The sequence below is a fragment of the Schistocerca serialis genome, chromosome 9 (assembly GCF_023864345.2).
Source record: "Schistocerca serialis cubense isolate TAMUIC-IGC-003099 chromosome 9, iqSchSeri2.2, whole genome shotgun sequence".
NCBI lineage: Eukaryota > Metazoa > Arthropoda > Insecta > Orthoptera > Acrididae > Schistocerca > Schistocerca serialis.
Window position 1 is genome coordinate 367,712,178 of NC_064646.1, and position 24,459 is coordinate 367,736,636.

General features: G+C 40.5%; 1 protein-coding gene across 3 annotated transcripts in view; it reads right to left on the reverse strand.

The window, feature by feature from the left end:
- The window catches only part of LOC126419126 (zinc finger protein 726-like), a 162,446-nt gene that overhangs the window by 39,093 nt on the left and 98,894 nt on the right, over positions 1 to 24,459 (reverse strand). For 2 of the 3 annotated variants that reach the window (XM_050086227.1, XM_050086229.1), the window contains exons 4-5: positions 18,331 to 18,387; positions 502 to 539 (exon numbers count right to left, since the gene is read on the reverse strand). In XM_050086227.1, coding sequence (XP_049942184.1) covers positions 502 to 539; positions 18,331 to 18,387 — 95 coding nt within the window. The remainder of the gene's footprint in view (positions 1 to 501; positions 540 to 18,330; positions 18,388 to 24,459) is intronic. The other variant, XM_050086228.1, reaches the window with a different exon arrangement.

Consider the following 24,459-nt stretch of genomic DNA (forward strand, 5'->3'; position numbering starts at 1 on the left):
ATAAATGTCATGCACTGACCATTCATGACAACCAGAGCAATAACAAAAATTAAATTGATCTATTATAATTAGTTGTTTAAAGATACATGAATAAAATTCTGCAAATTCTTGGTGGAAATGGCATGATGTTGACCATCTTTTTCTCAAGCAGTTCATTTATGAACAAACATTCATGACTGCAGCAAAAATGTGACCTAAACTTAACCAGCAACAATGTCACACAGTCAATGCAGTGATAACTGTCTATAACAATGTAATGGTGGAGTGAGGAAGTCCTTGTTGTAAATGTCTATAGATTAACTTGAATTTGTCACGTAGGTCACAGTTGTGTTCATTGCAGCATGATCTAGCATCTCTAAATGTTTGGTGAAAACTTTGAAAGACCCTGATCATATACAGAACAGCAAGAATTTTACATTTATGCAAACTGTAAACATAACATAATAAAGTGGCAAATTCTGAAACAAATAAAAGAGACTTCAAATCTAATGGAAAACTTACCATGTATTGTTTAACACTTTTTCTTTTGGCCCAAGTGCCTGAAACATTAAATAATGCTATTTCATAAAAACATAATAATATTTAGTGTAGTATGATACAGAAGTTATAGCCTCTCCTTGTCTTTGTAAAAGTCTAATAAGAAACTTCACTAATCAAAAATACCGCCAACTGAACTATTCCGTTAGTGAGAAAAGTTATAAGTTATTACCTATTGGTGGACACAGGTGTTTAAGAGCTCATTTTCCAGTTCACCAGTTTTAAACTCTGGCCTGCATATTTTAAAGATGTAAACTATATCATAAATACACTTTACAGGAGTGATTCATCAATCTAATGAATAGCTGAATGATGTCATTCAAGTCATACGAGAAAATTGTCAAAATGATATGTAGTCAATTATTTATTTGTCACTGTAGTCACCATCACAAGTTACAGAAGTGCCTTCTGCCATGACATACAACTACACCTTCACTGTAGGTAATTTATTGGAAATATAGCTTCAGTGGAGATACATCTGTGTGTTTTCCATTTAAGAACTATATTTGCTTAATCCAAAATATTTGCCTCCTCAGTGAGGATGCTATTGAAAGCCTCTTAACGAATTTCCAAATATTTGTATTACTATATCAGATTATGAAGGGGAATGAACGGTTTCTTCTCACATCACCCCTAAGTACAGCGTATACCATAACATATGTATCCTTTTGTGCGTGTATGACACGAGGAGACCACTGCAATCCTGCTCATAATGTTACTGACAAGTGTCATTTGTACTAGACAAGATGTTAACCCCTTTCAGGTTCAGTAATGTTCCAAATAAAAACACTACATTTTCATCAGTAAACTACACCATCTAGGTCTACATCTACATAATCTACATCTACATGCACAGTCTGCAAGCCACTGTATGGTATGTGGTGGAGGGTACCTTGTACCACTACTAATCATTCCCTTCCCTGTTCCACTCACAAACAGCAAGGGAAAAGCAATTGTCTATATACCTCTGTATGAGCCATAAGTTCTCTCATCTTCTCTTCATGGTCCTTAATAAGAAATGTATGTTGGGAGCAGTAGAACTGTTCTGCAGCCACCTTCAAACACCAGTTCTCTAAATGTTCTCAATAGTGTTCCACAAAAAGAAAGTCCCCTCCCCTTCACAGTTTCCCATTTGACTCCATGAAGCACCTTTGTAATACTTGCATGTCAATGGAACCTACTGGTAACAAATCTAGCAGCCCATCTCTGAATTGATTCAATGTTTTCCTTTAATCCGACCTGGTCAGCATCCCAAACACTTGGGTAGTGCTCAATAATGGGTCGCATTAGTGTTCTACACACTATCTCTTTTACAAATGAACTGCACTTTCCTAAAATTCTCTCAAAAAACTAAAGTCGACCCTTTGCCGCCCTTACTGAAATTCTTACGTGTTTGTTCCATTTTATACTGCTCTGCAGTGTTACACCTTGATATTTGATTGATCCAACTGTGTGAAGTACTACACTGCTAATGCTGTATTTGAACAATGAGGGATTGTTTCTCCTACTCATCTGCATTAAGTTACATTCTTCTACGTTTAGAGTAAGATGCCGTTCATCACACCAACTAAACATTTTGTAATATGAAAAAGGTTTTACTAATGCAAGCTTTCAGAGCCAGTGGCTCCTGTTTCCAGCAGAAGATCTGAAGGGGAAGAAAGATGGGTGAAGGAAAAGGAACTGGACTGGTTTAAGAAAAGGGGTGGAGTTCAGGAAAGTCACCCAGAACCCTGGGTCAGGGGAAATGTACCAGACTGGACAAGAAGGAAAGGCTGATTGCAGCAAATTGCACCCCAGATGAAATTTGAAAACCTGAGAGCTTAAAGGTGAAAGACAGCAAAATATGGAAGACAGAGATTACTGCTAAAACATTGTGTGCAAGTTAATAAGAGTGAAAACCTAAGTGCATTTTATGTAACAGAAGTGGAAGGGAGACAGAAAAAAAAAAAAAAAAAAAAAAAAACCAGGTCAGAAAATTAAAGATGTAGAAAACTAGAACGGAGTGAAGAAAGGAGAGTTACTGTGAAGAAACATGGAGATGGAGGAAATTAATGTAAATTAAGGAGAGGTAGTGGAAAGAACCAAGGACATATTGTAGTGCTAGTTCCCACCTGCTGAGTTCTGAGAAACTCATGTCTGGAGGAATACGAGGTGCATTCAAGTTCTAAGGCCTCCGATTTTTTTTTCTAATTAACTACTCAACCGAAATCGATGAAACTGGCGTTACTTCTCGACGTAATCGCCCTGCAGACGTACACATTTTTCACAACGCTGATGCCATGATTTCATGGCAGCAGCGAAGGCTTCTTTAGGAGTCTGTTTTGACCACTGGAAAATCACTGAGGCAGTAGCAGCACGGTTGGTGAATGTGCGGCCACGGAGAGTGTCTTTCATTGTTGGAAAAAGCCAAAAGTCACTAGGAGCCAGGTCAGGTGAGCAGGGAGCATGAGGAATCACTTCAAAGTTGTTATCACGAAGAAACTGTTGCGTAACGTTAGCTCGATGTGCGGGTGCGTTGTCTTGGTGAAACAGCACACGCGCAGCCCTTCCCAGACGTTTTTGTTGCAGTGCAGGAAGGAATTTGTTCTTCAAAACATTTTCGTAGGATGCACCTGTTACTGTAGTGCCCTTTGGAACGCAATGGGTAAGGATTACGCCCTCACTGTCCCAGAACATGGACACCATCATTTTTTCAGCACTGACGGTTACCCGAAATTTTTTTGGTGGTGGTGAATCTGTGTGCTTCCATTGAGCTGACTCGTGCTTTGTTTCTGGATTGAAAAAGGGCATCCACGTCTCATCCATTGTCACAACCGATGAAAAGAAAGTCCCATTCATGCTGTCATTGCGTGTCCACATTGCTTGGCATCATGCCACATGGGCAGCCATGTGGTCATCCGTCAGCATTCGTGGCACCCACCTGGATGACACTTTTCGCATTTTCAGGTCGTCATGTAGGATTGTGTGCACAGAACCCACAGAAATGCCAACTCTGGAGGCGATCTGTTCAACAGTCATTCGGTGATCCCCCAAAACAATTCTCTCCATTTTCTCGATCATGTCGTCAGACCGGCTTGTGCGAGCCCGAGGTTGTTTCGGTTTGTTGTCACACGATGTTCTACCTTCATTAAACTGTCGCACCCACGAACGCACTTTCGACACATCCATAACTCCATCACCACATGTCTCCTACAACTGTCGATGAGTTTCAATTGGTTTCACACCACGCAAATTCAGAAAACGAATGATTGCACGCTGTTAAAGTAAGGAAAACGTCGCCATTTTGAGTATTTAAAACAGTTCTCATTCTCGCCACTGGCAGTAAAATTCCATCTGCCGTACGGTGATGCCATCTCTGGGACGTATTGACAATGAATGCGGCCTCATTTTAAAACAATGCGCATGTTTCTATCTCTTTCCAGTCTGGAGAAAAAAAATCGGAGGCCTTAGAACTTGAATGCACCTCGTAATACAGATGGCGTATGTGTGGAATAGGCACCAAGGTCACGACAGTCTTCTTGTAGAGCATGCTCTGCAACAGGATATTGTGTGCTGCCGGTATACATGCACCATCTGTATTCTTCCTCCAGACACCAGTTTCTCAGAACCAAATCCTAACCACAGTTCCAGTGCCTCTTTTCGAGCTGCCTTACACTAAAAACTAGATCCACTGTTGACATTCCTGATCTAAACCCATATTGTTCCCCTCTTAACCTTTCTTCTGTACTCTTTTTTTCCAGACTTTTCTCAAATATCTTGGCAGAATGACACAGCAAAACAACTCCCCTATAATTGTGACAGTTTCCTGCAGGCCTTCTTAAAAACTGGTGCTACAATTCCCTATTGCCAGTCTTCAGGTCTTCCTTCTTTTCATATTGTTCTCGTGGCCTGACAGAGCCATTGCAGCCCAACATTACCATCTCCCTACTTACTGGTCCAGGTGCTTTTCCTGCTTTCATGATGTTTATCCCCTTTTCTATCCGGGTTATATCTATCTCGATATTCTGTACTTTCCCTGGCTCCTCACATTCCTCTTACATACTACCATTCTTGAAAATATTCCTTCACATCATCTTGATTTTCTGTACATTCTCAACTTCCTTTCCTCAGAGGCAATAGGAAACTGCGTAAACCATTTGTAGTGCTAGTCATGCCATCAAATACTCTAAGCTCAAATGGATTCTTAATTTCTTAATAATAGCATTAAAAAAAGCTGCTGGAATGCACTATTTTATAAGGGGCCCTAAGAATCAAATGGGGGAGAGCTCCTGTATCGCTTTAAAGATTCCAGGATGTGTTGTGAGCATAAGATCTCATCATGAAATTTACATACGGAACACTGGTTAATCTGATTACATCAATGAAAAGTTGAGTACCAAATTCTAGAGTGAAGCTGTGTCAATGAGCAGAAAGGTTTCCAACTGCAGTGGAAGATAATGTGAAACAATCAGTGTAGTTTTCCTTGTGATAACCACATAGCTTAAAGTCTCAATTTTAATTTACAATATCCATTCTGATATCAGGGAAAGGGGAAGGGGCAAGCTAGGTCTATATGACATGGAGGTAATTTCGTTAGTGAGACAAACTGGAAGGTTGTGCCCATCATGAGTATTTTTTTATTCCTGAGAGGAAAACAGCTTAATTCTTGGGAAGAATGAATATGACCATGATTACTGTCTCTATAACAGTATCTAAAAATGTGAGAAATGATATTGAGGTGTACGAATCTGCATGTCACATGGTTTTGTCTGTTAAGGAGAATGCTTTCCGCAAAATCTGCATCAGCCAAGTTGAAGCATAAACTGTCTCTGTGTGGTCCCACAAAAGTACTTAACTTTATGATAAACTAAACAATGTTGTGCCAGAGATACCAAACAATGAAAGGTTAATCAATCAGGATGACTTTAGTGAATATTAATAGAGACACAAATTCAGTGGTTGACTTCTATGATCATGAAGAGAAAAACAAACAGTGGGCATCTACTACAAATTTGTGTCAACAATGATACAATCATTTTCAAGAACCTTTATCAGCATCATCAATGTTGTTACAGAGCATGGATTTCACATGACAGCAGGGTTGAAAATGAAACTGGCTTTTTTTTTTTTTGTAAAAAAAAAAAAAAAAAAAAAAAAAAAAAAAAAAAAAAGACACTTGCATACCTCCTCATTCAGTCATAAGATATAGGGCTGAATGGACTAATTAATATCATGCTTGCAGTCACTCAAAGGTCTGGAGACAAAAGTAAGACCAAAAGTTTGGGAATGTACGTAAATCAGAAGAAGTCAACCTTGCAAGCAAGTGGTAGGATAACAGAAATTTTTGGCTCATTTCTCTCCGACACAACACATAGGCTATCACAAGCAAAGGGGTATTGGACTTCTGTAACACTAGAGCCACTTGAAAAGAGAGTCTGTTTAAAGGAACTCGGAAGATAAACAGTGTCAAATGAAGATAAATGGACACACACCGTGAAATGTTACATAATTGACAGCCATGAGGATTCAGTAAATAAATGAAGTACATGGAAAGAGAGACTAACACCTTTTCAAGATACTCTTCCTTCTAGATATAACCTCATATTTGGTGATAAAAAATGAAATGGTAAGCTTTATCTGTGATGGAAAGAAACTTACGAGGTTTTGGAAAAAACAGTGAGACATTATATTTCAAAGATAATAACACTGAGGAACAAGAAACTTCTGTGTATTCTACAACATAAAGGGTCAACTACACTATACTCCAATTATGGTGCATAACATTAAAATAACATGCAAACAAAATTCTGCTACACAGCTTATAACATGATTGAAAACTTATCTACATGCTCAGATACTTCTGGATAAAGTAAGGATTGTTGAAAGTAGAGGAGCATAAGAGCAAGTCATGAGTATAAACAATGATCAAAGAGTGTCAAGAGATTTTTATTTCCTGTTTTACAAAGTTCCTTGATGTAGCGACACAAAGTTTTTCAATTATGTTACATGAAACAATCTATCAGGTATTATGTATTCACATTCATTAAAACAAGGGAAGGTTATGGTTTAATGTCCAGTCAATAATGATGTCATTATATACAAAGCATACAGTCTTGATGGGGAAGGAAACTGACTGTGTCCTTCCCAAAGGAACCTTCTCAACATTTTCGCTAAGCTCCTTAAGGAAACTGTACAAAACCTATATCCATATGGTTGGGTGGGGATTTGAATGGTCAACCACCAATTGTGAGTTCACTGTCTTACAACTGTGCCACCTCACTCAGATTCACATTTTTTGTTATTCTGAAAAGGTTCTCCACAAGAGTAAATTTGTCACAGTAAATATGGATACATATTAGTTTGAAATTTTTAGTATGTTAAAAGGTGTCACTGGAGGTGGTTAATACTTTCACGTACTTCTTTCAACACTTAATAATATAGGCAACTACACTGATGGAAAAAAAATCACAACACCACAAAATGATTAATGTAGAGTAATGAAATTTCAGGAATACACCTGCCTATGTTGATTAATGTTGCACAATCACAGGTTAATGTACGCACGGGATAAGCCATCGCAAATGTGAAATACTGGTACATTAATAACCAACATAACTGCCAGAATGTTGAATGCAAGCATGCGATTGTGCATGCATTGTGTTGTTTAGATGCTGGGTGTCAATTTCTAGGCTCATGTTCCATGCCTGCTGCACTTGGTTGGTCAATACAGGGATGGTTAATGCTGTTTGTGGATAATACTGGAGTTCTCGTAAGATGATGTCTTATAAATGCTTGATTGGAGACAGATCTGGTGATCAAGCAGACAAAGTCAACATTTTGACACTCTGCAGAGCATGTTGGGTTACAACAATAGTATGTGGGTGATGGTTATCCTATTGGACCCCCCCCCCCCCCCCCCCCCCCCGGAATGCTTTTTACGAATGGTAGCAAAACAAGTTGAATCACCAGACAACGTACAAATTTGTAGTCAGGGTGCTTGGGATAACCATGGAAGTGGTGCTGCTATCATACATAACTTCATCCCAGATTTTAACTCCAAGTGCAGGCCCAGTGTGTCCAGCACACAAGACAGGTTGGTTACAGGCCCTCAATTGGCCTCCTCCTAAACAACACATGGTGATCACTGGCACTGAGGCAGAACCAGCTTTCTTCATAAAACACGACAGATCGTCTCGCTCGGATCCGTCCTTCAAGTCACCGATTTGCAACAGTTCGTTGCATCATTGTGGTGCCAAGTGCTGCTCAAATTGCGGCTGCAGATGCAGTATGATGCAGCAGGACCATACACCAACCATGATGGTCTTCGCTCTTGATAATTTCACATGGATATCCACAGCCCAATCTTCTTCCAAACATACACTCCCATGACCACCATTGCCAGCTACATTCCTGCGAAGCCTTTCTGCAGTTTCACAGAAGGAACATACAGCTCCTCTTAACCCTCATTCAAACTCAGTGACATGTTGATAAAGGTGTCTTTATTGCATTAAAGGCATTCTTGATTAACATCAACACACCATGTCCTATCTCGAAAGGCAACTAACACTCTTGAGTGTTACAGTGTGTACTTAAGCACACCTAATTTGTATCATCATAGTGGCACTACCAGTGCCACTCTTATGCAACTGGAACAAAATTTTAATAGACATTGTCTTTCAGTTGTAGAAACATGACTACCAACTTTCATTTATGTTGCACAGTTCCTCCTTGGTGTTGCCATTTTTCCCTGTCAGTGTATAAAAAGGGGGTAGTAAATTTATAGTGCACTGAGGAAGATTGCCATAAAATAACTACCAAAGGCAACCAATGTTCTTCATTCTTTTTTGTAGCTCCAAAGCCTGGACAAACAAGACAAGTGATCAAATTTGCAATAATGGCTTTGTACTTTTGCGTTAATATAGGGTGTTAAACTTATTCTAAACTGAAAGAAGGACAAACACAATATTCTTCTTGGCTCTGCAGCTGGGAATGCAATCATTTGAACACAATATGTTGGTGGTAGAGGTGGCTGCTATCTTCAGGTGAGAATGTTATATGCTAATCTTGCTGGAACTGATTGATACCGCCGAACAGCCATCCTTTTATATGCCACAGAATGCCAACAGTGCATGCACCAGAAATTGTCACTGCTGCCACCTACCACAAGTGAACAAACAGTACACAAGGGCCTCAGGAATGAGAGCTGACAGAAATGTATAAATCACTATCACATAATACTGTCAATGTATTTTGCCACAAAAGTCAGTTACTGCTGGTTTCTTAACATTGGATGAAACAGGTCTCCATATCTTGCTCGAATGGTATAACCTACATAGTGAATTTGATGCTAGGAGGTAGAAAATTAATATGATCCAGGAAATGGTTCAGGGCATTTTTTCTATTTGGCCGTACCATACTTGTACCATCCATGTACCTCCAAAAAAGGTAAGACAGACATTCATGGTTGTGGATTTGTTTCAGGTGAAGAGGTGCATGCCTGGATACAATTATTGTTCTGTGGGCAACCAAAAACATTATTCCATGAAGACATTTTCCATCTAGTCTAATAATGGGATAAATTTATTAGTAGTTATGCTGATTACTTTTGAAATAATATACAGTTTTGATTACTTTTGAAATAATGTACAGTTCACTTTCTTCTTCTCCATCTGCCTCATTTTCATTTGACCACACCTTTTATATGTTATAATGTAAGATGTGCTGTTGAGTCATTTTCAGAGAAGTTGGCTACCTGTGATCTGGGTGATTGGATCTTCCAAAGAGGGAGGCATGTTGTACTAGAGCTTCATTACTTGGCATAGCTGAGATAGCAAAAAGATGTGAGCATGGACTGATGTAAGAACTATCAGGGAAGCAGGGCTGGAGGAGGCCAGCTAGATGTTCTAGCATAAGATGCTACATGAGGGGCAACAATGACACTGCAGGAATCCTCAACATGGTGTTGTGGTAAGTGAAGCCGTCACACCTTCAAGCCCTGACAGCACAGCCAGGGCTGTAATACTGACACAGCGGAAAGACAGAAGCCACTTTAGCAGTGGTGACCTGACTGCCACACACTCAGGCCATGTGCCCTGCATGGATCTGTGTGCCAGTGCCTGCCAGCACAGTTACCTTCCTCAAGAGCTGGCACAGCTGCCTGTCATTCAGGCTGGAACTGACTCCATTTCTCCACTGCTGGAACGCTTACGGCACGGCACTGTCCCACAACAGCCTGTTATGCTGTGCCAACGAAGACAGTACACCGATTTCAACACCCTTAATACGCAAGAATCATGTTACGGGCTTTCAAATTAAACTAATTATGGTGTGACGGCCCTCAACTATGTACCCTCAGACACAGAGTTGAAATATTAAAAGTTTTGGCTAGTTTTGTTGTCCAGGGGCTGGGATACGTAGTTGCCGCATTACAAGCCAAATACTGCTGAGTCTATAGTATACAATATAAATATACAAATGAATTGAATGGTCAAAGATTCCTATCACCCGGCAGTTGCGATTTTTGGACATAACATAGATATTCATAAATGAAAGATTGGAATTAAATAAATTCTGCAGGTGCTATTTTTAAAACTTTAAATGATGAGTACGATAGCAAAAGTACCTTTAAGAATGCCCTTTATTACTGTAAAACACTTATAGATGTTGATGGTCCGGCAATTAAATAAAATATAAGTTGAATAACAGGGAAACAATAGATTCCTACTTCACGTAATTAGTTATGAACAACAACATAGCTCATGAGATATTCACTTCTAAACACATAGTAAGTCTTCACTGCAGAAGCCATGTAAATCTCACAAGTGCACAAGTCGGCACTACGAACTATTTCTATCTCTGTGCGCATGCACAAAACTCCACTCTTCAGCGTAGTTCCTACGACCAGCTGTCGCGTCTACCCATCCAGCACTTTCCCACGACCGTGCGTCCTTTCCGCCATACTGTCCAGGACTCTCTCGTGTCCTCTCCTGTACTATCCAGAACTACCCTCTTCCATACAGTCTCTCCACGTGTCCTTTTTTGGAACGATCGCTGTGACTGGCTAGAGCACTCCCACCTTGTCTCCAAGCCAACGCACACTCACAAACATAATGAAACACATTCAAAATATCGGATTTACATTTAAATAACTTGAAATTCAATAAATATTCCTACGGCTGGACAATAAACACACTCTACCACACATTATTAAAGACATAAACAAACTAAATAAACTTATATCAAAGGAACAGAAGTAAGCCAGTAGCCTAATGTCTCTGTGCTCTCTAAAACACAGTAAATAATTGACCAATTTCTTCATGAATAGTATATATCAGATATAAACAATGACATAGATGAATAAATATATTTATAAGCCTGCAGCTACCATTTTTTTCGTGGAACTGTGGAGTACTTACGGCCTGACGCAATCGATAGTAATCGGCCACTTTGACCTCTAATAACTCAAGTACTATTCAAGTTACATGCATCTAATTCATACCAATTTAGGTTTACAGTAATAGCTTTATAAAGACATGTCGATCGACAAAATCAGATGAACCGTTTAGATTTTGGAAATTTGTTGCTGGGTGTTACTTGTGTAATTTATCATCAGATACTAAACCTTAAACTAATAAAGATATTAAAAATCTGATTACACAGTAAGAATTGTCGTGCAAATAATGGTAATGTACATGTTTCTTTTTGAGGCATCATGATTCCTCCGGCTATTATTAATTTCTATATGAACTGCGAAATGTCTGCCATTATGGCTTCACAAAGTCCACCATCTCCCGTACAGAAGGGATCACATGTTAGCAAAGATCACAGTAACGTGTGCCATTCACACTGCATGTCTTTGGTCTATGGGGTTCGAGTTCCTCAAGGAAAAATGGATCAATCGTTAACTATGCTATGAAGACACACGGCACAGTGACATGTTCACTATGCAAGGGAACTTCATGAATGTCTGTTGGCAATGATGATCCCAAAATCTGACATTTATGAGAGTTTATGCCTCAATGAGGATAACGTATTCTTCATTACTCCACAAAATGTGCCAAGGATACATGTCCTAAATTTCAGTCCTTGCAAGAAACATAAGAGCAAAGTCTACTCGGATATCTGCGTCACGTGGCACATGTTGGTGGGTATTTGAAGTTTGTACAGTTATCATTTCACAATTGTTCACACCACTTTCTGAACAGTGAACCACAGACTGTTCAGTTGCCATGCGACAGCTTGAAGACTGCACATTGCATCCAGTATTCTCAGCCATGGCAGCAGTATCTTCTTCAACAATTTGTGGTGCAATTGACCGTTGGCCTCCCCCAGGAGCAAACCAAATCATTAGCCGATCATTCCAAACTGCGAAAACACCAAGATCACCTGATCTGAACAATCTCATGTGGAAATTAAAATGTGTTTCTTTTAATGGTTTATCTATTATTTCTCTTCTGCATGTCCTTGCGAATTTTTGAACAAAGTTTCATTTTCTTATGATCACTTACTTTTCATGTAAGCTCTCTCAAGCAGCAAACATTTAATTACAACCATGCTATATAATAAATTGGTTGAGCAGAAACTTGTCTAATTAACACTGAAGTTATAGAAACCCCTACCCAACAATCTCTCACCCTCACCACCCCACCCATCATCTATACCCCCATTACCCAACTTAACAAAGATTGCTACTCCTGTCAGACGCAATGGAAATAGTGTGTGTGTGTGTGTGGGGGGGGGGGGGGGGCACACATGCATGCATGAGAGAGAGAGAGAGAGAGTTTTTCTTTTGTCTGCATCTGATGAAGGACTAAATCTGATAGCCAGATAATAACTAGCAGTCTTCTTGAATGGGCCTGTCTGCCACTCCCTCTACATGGTGAGTAACATTCCACCCAGTTCCTTAGCATTACTTGTGAGTCTGGGACCCTTCCCTAGTAAAATTATAGAAGAGACATAACAGATACTAAATACAACACTTTTCATCAAAGTTAACTTAGTAAGTGCAATAGTGTCTGAAATATGGTCATCAGACTACAGTGACAGATGTTGTAAGACAGGTGTTGTGAAAAGTTAATTTTCATAACTGGAAGTGTCACTTTTATTAAAATATTCTAAATTATTATGCTGTGGCTAGACAAATTTCTTATTGAAATCCAATGTTTTATTCACATCTGCAGATGACATTTTGACAGGGAGTTGTAGCTTTTGTGAGTGTCTGACATGCACCATGGCTTGCCACTGAATGAAGTAAAATTCTGATTCCAAATACTCTCACACAGAGGTATAACACCATATGTTTTGAAAACTCTAGCACAACTGGCAGTTGTTGGTACCTGTGATCTGCTATTATTATCACCACATGGTACACATTTTTGGTACTGAAATCCAGGTATCATTCAGTTTTACATCCTCCTCCTCCTCCTCCTCCTAATATCTATGACCCCTCTAAAGATCCTCTCATAAGTCTCCATCTTCTTCAGCACCAGAATCCAGATACTATTTAGTTTTCTATCCCCTTCTTTCCATTTAAAATTACTGAGATATTTAGTAACCTCTATGACTTCTCTGTACAGCCTCTCACAGTATCCACTTATAGCTACCGATAACTGAATATCACAGTAAGATTACAAGCTTATTAGATCTGCAAGTATACAGGAAGCTGAATTGGGACACAAATGGCAATGTTCTTAGAACTGTGACATGGATGATAAAAAAATCCACCTCAATTAGAGTGGGCAGCAAAGTCTGTTCAATTCAGTTGTGCAACCACCTAGGCTTTATAGGCTGCCAAAGATTCACAAGGAGGATGGCCCTCCAAGACATACAGTACATGCCACTGGTTCATCCAACTATTTTGGCTGCCAAGTTCTTGACAAAATTATTACAACCATTCATAGACCAACTGGATTCTTAGATCAAGAATTCGGTGCATTTTATTTGGCATAGTGGTCCAGGCAGAGGACGTGTTAGTCAGTTTGATGGTGTATCATTGTTTACCATGGGTCCACTTAATGACATGTTGGAACAACTGAATCATGTTTTTTTTGTGCAAATATTGCAGAACTGTTTAAATATCATCTGATGACAACAAATGGAAAAATGGTTTTTCCAGACAGACAGCTGGTGTGGCTATCAGGAGCACCTTAAGCCTGGTGATAGTAAATTTCTTCAAGGAAAAATCTGAACAACTGGTGTAACTAATTAGGAACTGCCAATAAAGTACCAAATAGATGGTTCCATTATGCGGACAACATGTTTGTGCAGTGGAGACATGTCAGAGAGGAACTATGTTGTTTTCTTGAACATCTTAATGAGATTATTCTGAAGATTCAGTTCACTATCGAGAAGTGGGTAGACAACTGATTGCATTTCCTTGATATAATAGTCTTCAAGACAGAAGATGGTAGTTTGGCCCATATTGTATACTGAAAATTCATGCATATCTCACCAATCGCTGTCAAAAAATGGACAGTCATCCACTAAGATAAAATCAGCATTAAGACTGCCATGCAAATATCATATGGATGAACAGGTATCTGCAAAATCTAAGTTCTTCCTGTAGTTCATTAAAGACTTTTTTAAGTTATCAGTTTTCTGACTGGTGATGTGGCCCACTACTAGCTCCTTTCCTGTGCCAACCTCTTCATGTCAGAGTAGCACTTGCAACATACTTTCTCCATTATTTCTCATGTATATTTCAATCTCTGTTTTTACACTTTACAGCTCCGTCCAGGATCATGAAAGTTATTCCTCAACATCTTAACCCAACTCTTATCAATCATTGTTTCTTCTTACCAGTGTTTCCCACAAATTCCTTTCTTCACCAATTCTGTGGAGAACCTTGTCATTTTTTACCATTCCACATCATTTTCAACATTCTTCTGGCCCAGAACATCTTAAATTATTCAATTCTTTTCTGTTATCATTTCCCCATAGTCCATGATTCACCACCACACAATGCTGTTCTCTAAACATACATTCTTCGAAATTTCTTGCTCAAATTGAGGACAATGTTTGATACTAGTAGACTTCTCTTAGCCATGAATGCCTCTATTGTTGTATTAGTTTGTGTTTTATGTCCTCCTTGATTCATCCGTCATGGGTTATCTCGCTTCCAGGGTAGCAGGATTCCTTAACTACCTCTATTTCATGATCACCTATTTTGATATTAAGTTTCTCATTAGTCTCATTTCTGCTACTTCTCATTACTTTCATCATTATTCAGTTTATTCTCAATCCATATTCTGTATCCACACTGTTCATTCCATTCAACAGAACCTGTAATTTTTCTTCACTTTCACTGGGGATAACAATGTCATCAGCAAATCTTATCACTGATGTCCTTTCATCCTGAATTTTAATCTCACTCTTGAACCTTTCTTTTATTTTCATCACTGCTTCTTCAGTGTACAGATTGTAGGGCAGGGGCAAAAGACCATTTCCTTGTCTTAAATCCTTTCTAATCTGAGCATTTCGTTCTTGGACTTCAGTTCTCATTTTGTATTCTTGGGTCTTGTACATAATGTATAATACTCATCTTCACCTGTAGTTTACTCCTATTTTTCTCTGAATTTTGAACATCTTGCACAGTTTTACATAACCAAACATTTTTTCAAGGTTGGCAAATCCTATGAATGTCCTTTGATTTTACTTCAGGCTCACTTCCATTATCAAGCACAACATTAGGACTGCCTCTCTGGTACCTTAAACTTTCCTCACACCCCATATCCTCAATTTTCTTTTCCATTATTCTGAATATTGTTCTTGTCAGCAACTTGGATGCATGAGATGTTGTGCTGATTGTGGGATAGTTCTGGCACTTACCTGCTTATTATCTCCAGAATTGTCTGGATGATATTTTTCCAGAAGTCTGATGGTTTGATGCCAGTCTCATAGATTCTGCATATCAACTTTAATTTAATATGGTCGCCACTTCTCACAATGGTTTTAGACATCCCAATAGAATGTGATATATTCCTCCTGCCTTCTTTGATCCCAAATCTTCCACAGCTCTTTTAAATTCTGACTGATGGGATGTCAAAACTCTTCTCTATGACTCCAGTTTCTTCCTGTATCTCACCATCAAACAATTCCTCCCCCTCATAGATGCCTTCAATGTAGTCTTTTCCAGCTATCCAGTCTCTCCTCTGCACTTAAAAGAGAACTCCCTTGCACTCTTAATGTTGTCTCCCTTGCTTTTAATTTCACCAAAGATTGTTTTGACTTTTCTATTTGCTGAGCCATTCCTTCTGATCATCATTTTTCATTTTTCCTGCAGCCATTATAGCTAGGCTTCACTGCACCAACTGTTAATTCCATTCCCAGGTGATTTATATTCCTATATTCCTTCTTTCATTAACCAATTAAAGTATTTCTTTTGTTATTCAAGGTTTCTTTGGAGTTACATTTCTGAGTGCTCTACATAGAGATGTTCAGATGTTCACTGCTCCTCTACTGAAGTGCCAGCTATAGCAATTCTTATCACAGTATACACATCATTAGTGAATTTGAAATGTATCTCATCCTCCCTCAGCACTTCAGTATCCCACTTCTTTCCACATTGATGCTTCAGGATGATACTAAAATTCCAGTCCACACTTCATCATTACTAAATTGTGCCATGAGTTTATACCTGCTACTGGGTATGCCTTACACTCCAATATATGAGTTTGGAATCTCTGTCGGATCGTGATGTAACCCAGCTCAAATCTTCCCATGTTGGGCCTTTTCCAAATACACCACCTCCTTTTTGAGGTTCTTAAATAGAGTATTGACTATTATCAGCTGAAATGTATTGCAGAACTTGATAAGTCTTTTTCCTCTCTCATTCCAATTACCAAGTCCATATTATCTTGCAACCATTTCTTTTACTCCTTCCTTGCTCCAAAACTGCATTCCAGTCCCCCATGATTAGTTTACTTACATCTCCCTTTATCTACTGAATTACCCATTCAGTAACCTCCTATACTTCCTTACTTCCCTCTCCGCTGGTGACATTGGCATGTATACCTGAACTATTGGTGGAGGCACTGGTTTGTTGTCAATTCTGATGAGAACAACCCTACCACTGAAGATTCACAGAGCACACACTCTGCCATACCTTCCTATTCATAAAGAATTCTACTCCCATTATGCCTTTTTCTGCTGCTGTTTATGCTACCCTATATTCACCTAATCAGAAACCTTCCTTCTCATCATTCTTCTTCACTGACCCCAGTATAGATTGAGCCTTATCACTCCAGTTCACATCCCAACTCACAGAATGTTTCCTGTCCATTGGTTATTCTGTCTTTTCCCCATTGTTACCTCCCCCTTGGCAATTTCCTCTTGGAGATTTGAATGGAGGACTAATCTGAAATCTTTTGCCAATGGAAACATTGTCACAACACTTTTTTTAAATTGCAGGCCCCATGTCCTGTGAGTTCCTATTGTGTGTCTTTAATGTAGTAATTTCCACTGCCTCCTACATCCTCAGTCATCTGTCACTACTGATTCATACGTCTTTTAGGAGCAGTTTCCTAACCTCTGTCAGCTCCTCCATCCTCTTTGACAAGTCTGTTTGCAGAATAAGAGTGACTGCTTATACCAGAAGTTTTCAATAGCCATTGCTGCCAATTTTTTTCAAAGTTTAAAAAGTGGCTGGGTTTGGACTTGGGACCCAGGACATTTTTGTTATTAGTCAAAGATGCTATGCCACAACACAGGACTCCAGTCTACTACTGATTGCATACAAAAGATCTTGACAAAACAGAATATTACTGTAGTTTGCAAATTCTCCCAGAAGATAAAATAATTGGCCAAGGATGCTCTCAAACTGCCGCAAAAAGCTTGAATTTACAGGATGCTGTATAGTCGTGGCGACATGAACATGAGTACTACTAAAAGAAATGGATAAAAACAACCAGAATAAACAAAGGCAACCACAGAAAGGGAAAAAAGGCAGATAAGCTATTGTGGAACATGGATACCATGAAATGCTACACAGAGAAGCCATGGAGATTAATAAACATCCCAATATTTTTTATCAGAAGGAGGAAGGTGTGAAACTCAATGATATCTGGATTATGGTGATGAAGTAATTGTGTAGTGGTCTCCCACCATGATCCTGTGTGATGTCACACAAGCCACGTGTACACTGGACCTTCAAGAAAGCTAAAACTCCCCTTGACAGTGTCCTATGCTGCTGGGGACAAAACATTGGGTATGAACAAGGAATTCATCCAACCATGGTGTAATGGCCTGGGATATTTTATTAAGTGTAAGACAGGTGTTGTCCATCACAGAGCGATTACCTGTCCAAATTTTTAATATGTATTGTGATGAGGGTACAATGACTACAAATGAGAGAAATGTAAATACATACAGACGCTTACCAACAGCCATTCTTTCTACACACCATTCACAAATGAAACTGATACAATGGAACACGGTACTGGTACATGAAGTATCATTCACCACACGTCAAAATGGTCTGTTAGCATGGACGTATATGCATGTACCAGAATGACAAATATACCACAAAGGAATGGTTTGGAGGTCTCTATTTACAAATTTGCTTCTTGAAAGTCTTGAAGTTACAACGTATACCACTATAAGGCAAATTGTGTATCATAAAGATTTCTAAAATTCTGTCTCAGATAAAATCAGAATTACTTTAAAATATTTTGTAGTTCTGTTATTTATAACACATTATATATTCTAAAATGACCCTTATGAATAAACGTAGGGTGTTTCATATATAAAAATTTAATAATAAATTTCATATGTACTATCATCTATTACTGCCTCAATGTGAAGCTCCACATTACTTACTTCGTCCTCTTTGATTTCAATTTGGAGCATCTCCAACGGGTGGCCTGTTTCTGGTGCCTGCAAGAGAAGCAATGCAAATGATAGTACCTGCACAATTTCGGCATGTAATGGCTATGATTAACTGAGTATGGCTAAGCAGGTATGGCTAGAGGACAAATGTAAGGATGTAGAGGCTTATCTCACTAGGGGTAAGATAGATACTGCCTACAGGAAAATTAAAGAGACCTTTGGAGAAAAGAGAACCACTTGTATGAATATCAAGGGCTCAGATGGAAACCCAGTTCTAAGCAAAGAAGGGAAAGCAGAAAGGTGGAAGGAGTATATAGAGGGACTATACAAGGGTGATGTTCTTGAGGACAATATTATGGAAATGGAAGAGGATGTAGATGAAGATGAAATGGGAGATATGATACTGCGTGAAGAATTTGATAGAGCACTGAAAGACCTAAGTCGAAACAAGGCCCCGGGAGTAGACAACATTCCATTAGAACTACTGACAGCCTTGGGAGAGCCAGTCCTGACAAAACTCTACCATCTGGTGAGCAAAATGTATGAGACAGGCGAAATACCCTCAGACTTCCAGAAGAATATAATAATTCCAATCCCAAAGAAAGCAGGCGTTGACAGATGTGAAAATTACCGAACTGTCAGTTTAATAAGTCACGGCTGCAAAATACTAACGCGAATTCTGTACAGACGAATGGAAAAACTGGTAGAAGCCGATCTCGGGGAAGATCAGTTTGGATTCCGTAGAAATATGGGAACACGTGAGGCAATACTGACCCTACGACTTATCTTAGAAGCTAGATTAAGAAAAGGCAAACCTACGTTTCTAGCATTTGTAGACTTGGAGAAAGCTTTTGACAATGTTGACTGGAATAATCTCTTTCAAATTCTGAAGGTGGCAGGGGTAAAATACAGGGAGCGAAAGACTACTTACAATTTGTACAGAAACCAGATAGCAGTTATAAGAGTCGAGGGACATGAAAGGGAAGCAGTGGTTGGGAAGGGAGTGAGACAGGGTTGTAGCCTCTCCCCGATGTTATTCAATCTGTATATTGAGCAAGCAGTAAAGGAAACAAAAGAAAAATTTGGAGTAGGTATTAAAATCCATGGAGAAAAAATAAAAACTTTAAGGTTCGCTGATGGCATTGTAATTCTGTCAGAGATAGCAAAGGACTTGGAAGAGCAGTTGAACGGAATGGACAGTGTCTTGAAAGGAGGATATAAGATGAACATCAACAAAAGCAAAACGAGAATAATGGAATGTAGTCTAGTTAACTTGGGCGATGCTGAGGGAATTAGATTAGGAAATGTGACACTTATAGTAGTAAATGAGTTTTGCTATTTGGGGAGCAAAGTAACTGATGATGGTCGAAGTAGAGAGGATATAAAATGTAGACTGGCAATGGCAAGGAAAGCGTTTCTGAAGAAGAGAAATTTGTTAACATCGATTATACACTCCTGGAAATTGAAATAAGAACACCGTGAATTCATTGTCCCAGGAAGGGGAAACTTTATTGACACATTCCTGGGGTCAGATACATCACATGATCACACTGACAGAGCCACAGGCACATAGACACAGGCAACAGAGCATGCACAATGTCGGCACTAGTACAGTGTATATCCACCTTTCGCAGCAATGCAGGCTGCTATTCTCCCATGGAGACGATCGTAGAGATGCTGGATGTAGTCCTGTGGAACGGCTTGCCATGCCATTTCCACCTGGCGCCTCAGTTGGACCAGCGTTCGTGCTGGACGTGCAGACCGCGTGAGACGACGCTTCATCCAGTCCCAAACATGCTCACTGGGGGACAGATCCGGAGATCTTGCTGGCCAGGGTAGTTGACTTACACCTTCTAGAGCACGTTGGGTGGCACGGGATACATGCGGACGTGCATTGTCCTGTTGGAACAGCAAGTTCCCTTGCCGGTCTAGGAATGGTAGAACGATGGGTTCGATGACGGTTTGGATGTACCATGCACTATTCAGTGTCCCCTCGACGATCACCAGTGGTGTACGGCCAGTGTAGGAGATCGCTCCCCACACCATGATGCCGGGTGTTGACCCTGTGTGCCTCGGTCGTATGCAGTCCTGATTGTGGCGCTCACCTGCACGGCGCCAAACACGCATACGACCATCATTGGCACCAAGGCAGAAGCGACTCTCATCGCTGAAGACGACACGTCTCCATTCGTCCCTCCATTCATGCCTGTCGCGACACCACTGGAGGCGGGTTGCACGATGTTGGGGCGTGAGCGGAAGACGGCCTAACGGTGTGCGGGACCGTAGCCCAGCTTCATGGAGACGGTTGCGAATGGTCCTCGCCGATACCCCAGGAGCAACAGTGTCCCTAATTTGCTGGGAAGTGGCGGTGCGGTCCCCTACGGCACTGCGTAGGATCCTACGGTCTTGGCGTGCATCCGTGCGTCGCTGCGGTCCGGTCCCAGGTCGATGGGCACGTGCACCTTCCGCCGACCACTGGCGACAACATCGATGTACTGTGGAGACCTCACGCCCCACGTGTTGAGCAATTCGGCGGTACGTCCACCCGGCCTCCCGCATGCCCACTATACGCCCTCGCTCAAAGTCCGTCAACTGCACATACGGTTCACGTCCACACTGTCGCGGCATGCTACCAGTGTTAAAGACTACGATGGAGCTCCGTATGCCACGGCAAACTGGGTGACACTGACGGCGGCGGTGCACAAATGCTGCGCAGCTAGCGCCATTCGACGGCCAACACCGCGGTTCCTGGTGTGTCCGCTGTGCCGTGCGTGTGATCATTGCTTGTACAGCCCTCTTGCAGTGTCCGGAGCAAGTATGGTGGGTCTGACACACCGGTGTCAATGTGTTCTTTTTTCCATTTCCAGGAGTGTAGATTTAAGTGTCAGGAAGTCGTTTCTGAAAGTATTTGTATGGAGTTTAGCCATGTATGGAAGTGAAACATGGACAACAAATAGTTTGGACAAGAAGAGAATAGAAGCCTTTGAAATGTGGTGCTACAGAAGAATGCTGAAGATTAGATGGGTAGATCACGTAACTAATGAGGAAGTATTGAATAGGATTGGGGAGAAGAGGAGTTTGTGGCACAACTTGACTAGAAGAAGGGATCGGTTGGTAGGACATGTTCTGAGGCATCAAGGGATCACCAATTTAGTACTGGAGGGCAGCGTGGAGGGTAAAAATTGTAGAGGGAGACCAAGAGATGAATACACTAAACAGATTCAGAAGGATGTAGGCTGCAGTACGTATTGGGAGATGAAGAAGCTTGCACAGGATAGAGTAGCATGGAGAGCTGCATCAAACCAGTCTCAGGACTGAAGACCACAACAACAACAACTGAGTATCCTTGTGTCTATGTGATAAATTAACAATAAGAAACAATAAAAAAGCTCTCAATCACACAGATATGCAATAAACACACAAGTTATATCTTATGCTTAACTTCTACAGTATTACGGGCATAAATAACAGACTGAGGCACAATTCAAAAGCATAGTATCATTTTCAATGAAGTGTAACACACTTCGCTTAGTACATGTGCTCAGCAGCTTCATGTGGTTGGTTAGCCTTATAACCTCATGTTGTTTGTTTTAATGTTTTAATCCTGAAAGCACAATATTAGCAATTCTGCAGACAGCAAAGTTTGCTGCAGGAACAGAATTTGCAATGTCTGAGGACATAATGCTGCTGAAACTCACTGTCTGGTGTATGAAACATATAGACATATCACTACAAAGTTATATATATAGTAAGGGAAGTTCATCTCCTCATGCATAGAAGAAGGATGCACAGAGAGCTGTAACATAACAGAAAATATCATTCACACTAGCTTTCCATCACTAGCTCTTTTTCTACCAATAGGACACACATTCAAACCCATAACTACACAGACACCCAAATGCACACTCCCTTTGCCATGGCAAGACTAATTATTGATCATTAATTATTGAAAGCAGTTGCCTGACCTGATGGGGGTGTAAAGGGGTAGGGAAGGATGCAATGAGTGAGCAGTGGGAAAGATGCAGGTTTTTGGACAGATGACTTCATGGCCACACAACGAGATGAAAGAAGCACGGAGAGTATAACAAAAAGACATTCAGAAGCCCTTCTCCCTTGTCCCCCCTCTCACTTTCTTCCTCTCCATCTTCATCTTCCTCTTCCTCTCCCCCCCCCCCCTTTTCAGTCCCCCCTCTTCCTACATCTCTTTTTGTTGTGACCTCTGTGCTGTTTTTTGTTATGTGCTACTGTGGTCCACTATCAACCTGCTGTAGGTGGGTGGTTGCCTTCTCTGTGTCTTATGTACTGCTCCATCTAGGAAATTCCATTAATATCACACATTGCCAGTTCCTCTGTCTTCCTCTACATACCTTTTTACTTGTGACCTGTCTCACTTTATTTATGTACAACTCTTTGTCTATTCTTTATTCCTTAATTTTTTATACTTCCTTCTGCTCTATGTACCTGCCTTCAGTCCACATACCTGCCACCCTCTGTCGGGTGGTTTGAATGCCTGCTGTTGTAACGGCCCACCACACTACACAGTGCTGTGCTACAACTCCCTACTCTCACGGTGACATCCACATTTCGAAAATTTAATTCCAGTGCAGTTTTTAAGATTATTTTCCTCCATCGACTCGTACTACCTAACTTGACTGTCAGTAGTTTGCACTTGTTTGTTTATGATCTCCCTGTGAGATTGTGTACATTTCTTTACAATCACATGTTTCTTCCTGTCACACATATCAGTTTCTGATTGATCTTATTTATTTATGAGAACATCCACTACTTCCTGCAACTTTCAAACATCATCTGATCTTCCTACAAAGCCCTCTATATACTGCCATCATTTATTTTTGTTATAATACTGCACCCAGAAATTTTCATCATCTTATTTTTCACCTTTTTGAACAAATTTTCTGTTACTCCTTTTGTCCTCCACCCATCCACCATCCAACCATGAATCCCTGCTCACTCTACCTTCACCAATTCCAAAAACTCTCCTTTGCCCTTACAAAACTCCAATCACATACACACTTTCTAAAATCTTATCTGGAACATGGTATCCCACCTAATGAACTTACCATTAAAATTGACACCTCAGGCTGTCACCCACCCTACAACAAGAACCTTCACCTTTTCCAATTCCATCAGACCCTCACCCTCACCAATTTGATGTTTCATAATCATACAACCCAAGCTCAAATCATACTTGACAGCCTATACTCCTTTCACAAAATATTTTTACTCTGTGACACCAACTAACTGGCTGCTTATCACTGCAATAGAAACTCTTGCCCTCTTACAGTTGGAACAGCATTCACAGCACTGTCTGAGGAAGCTGTCCCAGTTACTCCCGGCTTATGCCCACATGGGCTAACTATAGCCAAGTAAAAGCCTACCACTCTGACCAGAACCACATTAACCCTCTATAGCTCCCTGAGCTCCCAGACCATGCTTAATTTTTTTAAGGGCACAAAAACAACTAGGGTCATACGCGCCAATTTCAAAACTGTGAAACATGAAGACAAAGAGAGCAGTTAAAAATGACTACATGTCAATCCCAATTGATGGAAGAGAAGACAACTAAAAAATGGGACGCAGAGAGAGGTCTATAAAACACACCCATAGAGAAATGGACGTCCAGAACTAAAAATTAAATGGCCTTCGCCGTATTGCTACAATGAATAAAAAGTAAAACATGGTCGACAGCCCACGAGTCATTTGCTAAAACAGTCAATAACTCAGACAGCAAACCCAAGAGGGAAAGTAAGCGGTTAAAAAATGGGCATTCCACCAGGAAATGGTGGACAGTCAAAAGTTGGGTGCAATGTGCACAAAGTGGTGTGGGAGTGCTACTTAACAAATGACAAAAGCTAAAAAGGCAGTGCCCAATATGCAACTTAGTCAAAATGACCTCCTTGCAGTGGAAGGGCCGAGAGAAGGTCATCCAAGCCGCTGGTAGTGGCCTAATAACCTGGAGATTATTCCCATGAAGGGAGGACCAGCAGCGAGGCCAGAGTGCACCACCCCCTGACAAATGGCAACACAGAGATCATCATAGAGAATATAAGAACTAGTGGGCTGAGGCACGAGGACTGCAGCCTTGGCAGCAGTGTCAGC